Below are 8,897 nucleotides of genomic sequence, written 5' to 3' on the forward strand. Positions count from 1 at the left end.
TAGCACTGAGTCAAGTAAACCAGTTTTGAAAGGGTTTGATAATCCTTATCACAGCTTGCCGGCTTTTCTTTTCCGTAGTTTCATGTGAGTTTCCTCAAGTTACTTGCTATTTTTGTGGTAATTTTTTTGCAAGACAGCACCATTTATGTTAAGGAGATGGGTTGTAATTTAACTGCAGAATACTCTTCAACTCAGAGAATTCAGTCGTTTTATTGCCCTACAGTAAACGGCGAACCGCTCGTCATCCGAGCTCAGTGACCCTCTTTTAAGACGTCTGATTGACAATTTAAAGTGTTTTTAAACTTATTCAGGTGTCTTGAGCCACGCACATTTATGATAATAAAATATGCGAATTTTCGAAGCTGGTTGATGGTTAAAATTCCCAAGATCATTTTTGATTCAAGACGAAGCAAACTAAAAACCCCTTGCAATACAAGTTACTAACTTAAAATAATCTTTCAATGTAAATTATTAAACCGAAAACCTCCTACTATACAAATGAGTGAGATTACAGCTTTGTGTCCCCAATGCATAATTGTAGGATGTTTCTTTTGACATCCTTGATTTCACAAGGGTTAACACTTGACTTCTACTTCAACGTCCATTTGTGAGGCTAAAAAGGAGAAACAGTGGACCTATTTCATAAACTGTGGACAGGATCATTTCTTTTATAATCTCATAAATCAGCCTTCCTGGTATCATCTTTGAGTGAAAATTCCATAAACTCTTTCACATGTTGATGGAATGTATTCAAAAGACTAGCAATTAGACCTGTCGTATATGAAGGAGATCAGTATCAAAAGTAGTATTTAAAAAAAAATAGATCACTGAGTAGCATTCCCACGAAGATTTACATGTAAATCCGTGGAAATTTGTTTCTGTTAATTAGCTACAGCCAAATTATCCACCTCAAACGTATACACCTTTGCAGAACAACGTTGAAGGCTGGAAGAATAGAACCAGACAGGTTCTAGTCGCAGTCAACGTGCGAGGCACCATCACGAAGACCTGTCGTACAATCTGCTGATTGCTTCGTTTGATTCGATACTTTGAGATAAATTATTACGGTTAAGTTAACAGATTGATTGATTGTAAATACCATTAAACATGTAGCGTAGATAATAAGCTACGAGTTCGTGCCATCTAGCTTTGTGATTACTTTGGGAGCGAACAATGCATGTACTGTAAAACTTACAGACTTCCCCGAGGTATTCAGAGTTTTCCTTGATGCGTATTTGACTGAATCTGATGCAAAACACACGCAGAAATTTGCGTCATTTTTGACCCCTGTGCCTCAAAAAGACCATGCAGCACCAACCTTATCTCGGAATTAAAAAAAGAACCCTAAGTTTTAGCAACCAGAAGGATGGGCGCAAGAACAGAGGCGTAGCTAGGTAAGGGTCCGTGGGTACCACATACAAATAATTTACTTACATATTGCAAAAACGCGCGAATCCTAAGAATCTGTATGGCATAAATCTCTTTCATTCGCCGTCCTTCACCATGACTTCGCATGAATACGAACTTGTTGATACACAAGGAAGATGAGTGGTTTAAGCCACCTCTTTTGAAGTGCTCGGAAATTTGTAACTGAGAACGCCTCTTCCTTTGAAAAATCTTAGCTCAGTCCAGAAGAAGGAGAGAAAGACTGGCTAGCGCTACTCTTAATTTTAATTGTCGGCTTTTTGAGAAACCAGTCGGCAAATGCATTCAAACCAGTTAAAGTTATAATTATAAGATGAAACCTGTGCAATTGTTGGGAACACCAGTCAACAACAACAACAGCCGTTTCGTATTTTTATCGATACCCTGTTATTGATGATGATTATAATGCACTACAGTGAACCTTCTACAATCTTCTACCTTACTTCGTACCTTACTGTTATTTCACGATGGAAAAAATTTTCTAGTTTTTCTACCTTTCTTTTGGGTAAAATTCCTGTACGACCATCATAAGGCAGCCGTTTGAGAGTCAAGCAATCATGGTTATGATTGAAATAACCGATCCACTGCTTTCCTGCAAAAGTATTCATGATAATCTAGTGTTTGGTGAAATCACCATTACATGAGATACATTTAATGTGCGCATTATTTATGCTTCAAGTATTACGACACTAAGTTGGTTTTTCACCTGCTAGTCGCTTGTTCGGTTGGTATGTTCGCTGCCTGGTTGGCTTGTGGGTGAATGGTTTATAATTAGAAAAAGGCCTTTTTTCTTTCATGTTAAGTTGAAAGTTTTTTAAAATCTTCTTGCCCTAATACTTCTAAGAAAATTAAGATAATTTCATGCGTATGGAAAGATCTGTGGTATCGTAAAGTAAGACAAAGTGGCTCGATGATTTGTGGAATGGTGTGAACTCTGGATCGAAAGGTCCGCATAAACAAGGAGAAGGACGTTACTATGTACCCTTTCTTGCTACTATGACTCAAATAAGAACCAAGTGTGTGGGCCGCTTCGTTAATTCAACCAAGCTTTTATTTTTTTTAACTTAAGCAACCACCTTATGTTCATGAATCAATTCAGTGATAAAAGCCAATGCCATCACGTACATAATAGACATGCCACTTCATAAAATTGCCTCTGGCGCGTAAGTTGATTACCTAAAATTAATTCAATTTTCTGCACCAATTTCAACTTCTTGCACTCAATTGCCACTTTCTGCACTGTTTGGATTAATATAAGTGTTCTCAGCCAATGAGCATGTTGAAATTTTTGGATGTTTATTATTAGAAGCGAAACCGATGAATTCTTTAGAACCCGCTTACTCGTGACACTAATCCATTCGACCATTTGATCAGGCAAAAAGAAAATCTGTAGAACTGCCTTTGGTTCAGTGCGGAACGAAACAATTTGATGATCAGACGATGGTAGCTGAGTTCTTTGACAAAAATAAACTATGCTCTTGTTATATCACCATGCTTCCAAATTTCCTGTAAAGCTTGTAACAAATTACACTGGCAACGGCGGAACTAATCAGAAGTATCAATGGAAAGTATGCAATGGCTTTCTGGTGATTAAGAACAGAAATCACAATGATATTCAACGCGCGACAGAATACAAATTTGCATGAAAAGTGCAATGTCCAGTGAAAGCAACGGTTTGAATTTTAAAATTCTTTGAATAAGTGGTTCGTGTACATGAAATTTTTGGCGATGTTCTCTGTACGGTCCGATCAATGTCTGTCCCTGGTTATTTTAGGAACACCTGTTTTGCCTTTCTCCTCCTTTTTTGGTCAGCTTATCTCCCTTTACTCTGTATAGAGGGAAAAGATATGACAACATACAAGAGGATCACGACCACCTTCCAATTTCGTTTAAATTTGTCTTCAGACCCCTTCTTTAACCAAACCTTTTACAGCAGGAGAAATTGTCCACAGATCTAATACTTCATGCTCGCCTTACGAAAGTTTAGTCTTTCGATGAGATAAACTGTGGTTTGCAGCAGTCTTGAACAAGTATAGATGACAGCAACCTGAATAGTATTCAAACAAAAAGATAACTACTTGTAAATGCGTGTTGAGGCTCACATGAGGTCCCTATGGGTTACCAGTGGTATGTTTCCCGTTATACCATTTTTGTTGATTTCAGACTTTTTAGGGAAAACCGAGAAAATAACGCTTAGCAGGAAGTTTTTCGCTGAGCTGATGGAAGATGATTCTTAGAAGGTGTAGTTGACAGAAGGAATTTCTTGGCCTTCCCCGTTCCTCTCTTACTCACATATTCGAAGTACAACTGGACTTATATTATAACCTGTAAGTACTCCGGGAAGGGGTAGACAACTTCTTCCTTCCCCCTTCCGATCACTAGCAAGACTACCCAAGGATAGTATGATGGGGTTTAGGCTTCTCCCTTTATGCTCATTGTCAGGTAAGTGCGAACAGAAATCTTGCACAAATAACTCAATAAGACGAAAACTGAAACAGCTTACCTTATACAATTTTGAATCTTTCATCCACGCCTTTAGTGACTTGGCGTGTTTTATTTCAGTTGCTTCGAACGATGATGAAATAGAACGGAAGGGTACATTGGTATGATGGGCTAGAGTTGATGAGCTCTTGACATCGTCAACTGAATCCAGCGCCTCTTCCTTAACAACAGTTTAATAACAGTTTGTCATTGTGACTATGTCTTGGTTCAATACCCTACGCCTCACGTTATCTAGAGGAGTCGTCTCCATTTGGTCTTGACTCTTCGTCCATGATGAGTTCGTTTTTCTTAACTTTACTTCCGTCATATTTAAGTCCTAAATTTGAGAAACCGGGTTTTGTGGTATTTGGTGGAGGTACGTCTATATTCCTTTGTTTCCTTTTCTTACATAGATGTGATAGCTTTTCTTCTCCATTGTTATTAGAAACCATCGGCTCGCTCTCGTTCGTATGGTCTCGGTATTCTATCATATATCTATTCTGCAAGCATGATCATTCCTGTTTGGAGGCTAAAAGTTTAATGACTTTCTTGAAGAAGAACATTTCAAATGAGGAGAGGATGTGGCGAAAGATGTCGTTGAAAACATTTCCCATTGTGTTCAGTATCCGTTGCCGCTGTCTCATTTTCGGGTGTAATTCAAATCTCCTGCAACTGAAAGATGAAGATACAGTTACGCGTTTATGCAGTCTAGTTCTAAAAGAACTAGACTTGATGTAAACATCGTTCAGACAGAATGTTCGCACTTTCATTTAAACAACCTAATGCTTAGCAAAAAGTCTAATACTTGCATATTCACGCAAGAAAAATATATTAAAAACAAACAAAAGCCTGTAGTCTCAATGAGAAGCCTAAAAGTTTCGTCAAAGACCGGCCGTCAAACATTCAGCGGGGAATGGCAAACAAATAAGTCCCCTGTTTTTCGAAAGGTACGCTGTCTGAGTACTTTAGATATTAACCAAGTTTACAACCCTATAATTAAGCATTGACGATTTTCGTCAAAGCTGGCGTGCTACTCTCCAAAAGTCACTATTTATTGACAGAATTTTCTTACCTGTAGATATATATTCGAAAAATCTTATATTTCTCAAATATACATCTACAGTATATTCGACAAATAAAAGATTTATTGAATTTACAGTAAAAGTATTTACTGTGAGGAGGTAATTGCTCCTCACAGTAAACACTTTTCTCTTACCGTTCCAAAATTCGTGCTGTCTTTTTGATTGTTACTATTCACCTGACAAGATGGAGCGTCTTGTAATGAGGAACAAGTCCTTGTCGTAAGTTTGATTGAAAGAGCCAGCACGGCAAAACGAGAACTGTACGTGGGGCTTTGTTGGCTAATGACTTGTGCAGTCTTTTTTGCACACTTTTAGAGCTCAAACATGCGTGCAAAATAGAACTCCCTGTTTGTATAGTTCTTCCTTTACCACTTAGAAGCGAGTGCTCGACCATTCTAAGGGACCTATCATTCGAGCAATGAAGTTTTAACTAGCAATTCGATTACATGAACAAAATGATATATGAAAGTTCCCCCATGATTCAAATTGTTCATAGAAGTATTTGCAAAGCTGTTCGCAGATTATCTGGAGTTTTCACATACTGATGTAATCAACGCCTGCGTGAAGAACTTGTACTTTCCATCGATTCGGACGCTCGCGCGCACCAGAAATGAGCCATCAGCTGCGGAAGATAACCTCAAACTGCTTGGTCCTCCTGTTCCACTGGAAACTTGTTAATCTGAGACCAAACGTCTACGAGGAATCGAAGACTGGCTGAGAGATCCAGGCTTGTATAAGTAAACCTTACTCTTGTTTGTTGGGCTTAATTAAAGTATTCTTTGATTTTTTTTGCCTTCTACTTATCTTCCGGCTGGCTATTATCATTACATGTTCGCGCCATGCACAAGATTCTATGACCAGCTATTTACTGCTATTCCTCACAGAAACACTGCTATTTGCTAAGGAATGAATCGCCCTTAATTTCCCTCACTTTCTTTTTCAAACGGATTTTAAAATTTACTTTTAAACTCACAATTTAATGATGATTTTTTTGTTGTCCTGGCTTAAGAACTTACCGCCTATTTTTCCACTCATACCCTTAGTCTTCCTAGACTAACGACGTTATCTGGATGGCATGTTAGAAGCGTACTTAATTTTACTTTTATGATGTCTCAAACGCCATGACTGTGCAAAAGTCGGGTTATTTGATGTTTTTTTTCTCTACTAAGAAGCAATTAATCAATAGATCTTTTTATGGCAAGACGTCAACAAGGCTAGGGAGTCTAAAACCATTATCATTCAGTTTATATGACGCGTGTTGATTTTTTTGTTGTCCTGGCTTAGGAACTTACCGCCTATTTTTCCACTCATACCCTTAGTCTTCTTAGACTAACGACGTTATCTGGATGGCATGTTAGAAGCGTACTTAATTTTACTTTTATGATGTCTCCAACGCCATGACTGTGCAAAAGTCGGGTTATTTGATGTTTTTTTTCTCTACTAAGAAGCAATTAATCAATAGATCTTTTTATGGCAAGACGTCAACAAGGCTAGGGAGTCTAAAACCATTATCAGGCAGTTTATATGACGCGCGTTGAAGATTACGCACGCAATTTCGGCTAACAGACTTTGAATCGTAGGTATTTCATTTCGAACAATTATGCTAGAGTGGAAAAGTTCAGGAAAGGTTTAGCAAGCCAAACCGGTGGCCTTCAAACATTCCACGGTATAGTAATCCGTATGGAAAGTGCTCTGATACCGGTGTGAGAACAATTTAAATCTTCTTGTCCTTTTCTATTCCTTTCCCTCGTACTGATAAACACAGTGTATAATTAGTGTGCTAAAATTCATTCATTTAGGAAACATTTAATCATTTAATTTTTTAGTGAAGCCGAAAATGATCTTTCTCTATATGTTGATTTTTCTATATGTAGATTTTTCTAAATGTTAAAAATTACTGGTTTATTTTTGTGAGCAAGGTTTAAAACAAAGGCGCCTTATGAGTTAATACCTCTATCACGATACAATATTATGCAGCCACAAACAGACCGATTAATTAAAACGTGAATTGATTATGCCTTGTTTTCAAGACTTTTCAGGAGCTGGTTATTAAGATATCTTTGATAAAGCTTCCAGTACGAGTGAAATAAATGGATTCAAAGCTTGAGTAGATCCAAGAGTCTGGTTTCCTCTCGTTGGAATTTTTCTTTTAGCATCTTCAAATGAACTATACGGTACGTTTTAACCACGGGCGGTTTTAAGAGACGAGGACTATTGCCAACGGCTTTTGATTGAACAAATCTCCTTTGCAGAATATGGACTTACTTTATTTTCAGCAGCAATTTTAAAGAAGAGTACGGATTTTCAAAACTGAAGCATACTAATAATTATCACAGAGGAATGAACCAGAAAGTACATATAAATTGCCGGAGGGTATACCAATCGAGACTTATATTTCTCAAACAGAGTTGGATAATATCTGACTTGATTGCAGAGAAAGTTGTAAGCGTCCCGAAAAAAGGTTTACTGAGTGTTCTCCTTCCGCACTTGCCAGACTGGGAAACATGCCAAGAAAAATAATACTGTATGGTCAATACTTTTAAGAAACTCTGGACTCTTGCGATTTATGCATTTCAGCTCGTTGTGCTTCATTATACAGGCAAAACATCGATTGAGGTAATATGTATTGTACTTGTGCAGTCATCAAACTACTTCAGTGAACGTGATATGAATATATATTTTTAATCATGATGGAAGAAAAAAAAACACTTGACTCCATAACTATTGAATCATGATCCATTTTTTTCCTACCATGTAAGATGTGTCGACAACTTTCAATTCCAGAGCCCTCTGGCACTTTGAATTTCTGTCCTTCAGAATTTCTTAGCCAGTAAATGAGCGAGACTTTTGCAGTTGATATTCAAAAAATGCTGGAGCATCTACATGGGACCAATCGTACTAATCTAACCTATATGCGCAGCACAATTCATTCAGAATGATCTTCTTTCCTTTGCACCTCCGTTATTATGTTGGTTAGTGGGCAAATTAATAATACCTTATCCGAATTTCACTCCTCGGGATAATCGTTGTGGCCATAGAAGAAGCAAATTTTTGGAATACGAATTTTTACTTTATCCATTTTGCATGTATGTGACTGCAAAAAATACAAATGAACTTTCTAACTATACATTTAAAAGCCAATTCACAACTTTGTTCAGATAATCTTTTTGCCTTGATCAAAAGCTTTCGGAAAGCTTCGAACGAGTAATAGGTACCAATTTTCTGTGCACACAACCACATTTAAGATAAAATTTTAATTTTCAGCGCAAATTTCCGGGAGTGGATTCAGGTCAACATATCATAAACGTGCATGTATGATCTGCAAAGAATACATTGCTTGCCGGTGGGCATGTTTTTAAAACAGTGTTGTCTAAGAGTTCAAGGTCGAGTGCAAGTTTTTTTTTCGTATAATTTTTTTGGAAGGTTTTTGTTCGAATTAACACATTCCTAGACGTTCCAAGAGGCCAATTACGTAGGAATTTATAATCAAGGGATGCTTTTATGGACATGGTTAAGTCATTTGGTACAAGATTCGAAATAACTACGTGACTTAATCTGTATCCAACCAAACTGCACCGTTTTCGGGTGGATTGCGTACAGCTCGTTGCATGTTAAGATGCGAAGAAGAGAACGAATATTTTGCGCAGTAGGAAATATATTCATAGACCTCTGCCGGCATCATAATGCTTCATTTGCTCTCCTGTTTTTGATGGAAGTAGTGGAACTGTCAGCTGCAGATGTTGGAGTTATATTTTTCGTTGCGCAATTAGTTGATGCGTTCTTCGCATCAATTTCTGGTTACCTTGCTGATAGGGTTGAGCTACCTTTTCTTTCAAAGAAACTCGGCCGACGAAAATCTTGGCACCTTTTGGCAACAGTATTGTTGTCCGTAGTCGTCCCTCTTTACGC

At 37.7% G+C, this 8,897-nt stretch overlaps 1 protein-coding gene and 1 long non-coding RNA gene across 15 annotated transcripts in view; one reads left to right on the plus strand and one right to left on the minus strand.

Annotated features, from left to right (window-relative positions):
• Positions 1-1,788: 1,788 nt before the first annotated feature.
• LOC149046916 (uncharacterized) lies at positions 1,789-6,212 on the minus strand. Of its 2 annotated transcripts, XR_016185976.1 has the most exons (3): positions 6,005-6,212; positions 3,929-5,702; positions 1,789-3,472 (listed from the first exon to the last, which is right to left on the minus strand). It is a non-coding gene; the product is annotated as an uncharacterized LOC149046916 (long non-coding RNA). The 2 variants fall into 2 exon arrangements; XR_016185975.1 differs by having other exon boundaries at positions 3,929-6,212.
• A 255-nt stretch (positions 6,213-6,467) lies between these two features.
• LOC113670998 (uncharacterized) overlaps positions 6,468-8,897 on the plus strand; it is a 33,028-nt gene continuing 30,598 nt past the window's right edge. For 12 of the 13 annotated variants that reach the window (XR_016185938.1, XR_016185942.1, XR_016185946.1 and 9 more), the window contains exon 1: positions 6,511-8,897. This exon is cut by the window's right edge and continues 174 nt beyond it. Coding sequence is in view for 4 of the 13 variants with exons in the window: in XM_089204334.1 (XP_089060460.1) it covers positions 8,605-8,897 (293 nt within the window). In the remaining 9 variants the exon portion in view is untranslated. The other variant, XM_089204333.1, reaches the window with a different exon arrangement.

The sequence above is a fragment of the Pocillopora damicornis genome, chromosome 4 (assembly GCF_964200805.1).
Source record: "Pocillopora damicornis chromosome 4, jaPocDami1.2, whole genome shotgun sequence".
Classification (NCBI taxonomy): Eukaryota; Metazoa; Cnidaria; class Anthozoa; order Scleractinia; family Pocilloporidae; genus Pocillopora; species Pocillopora damicornis.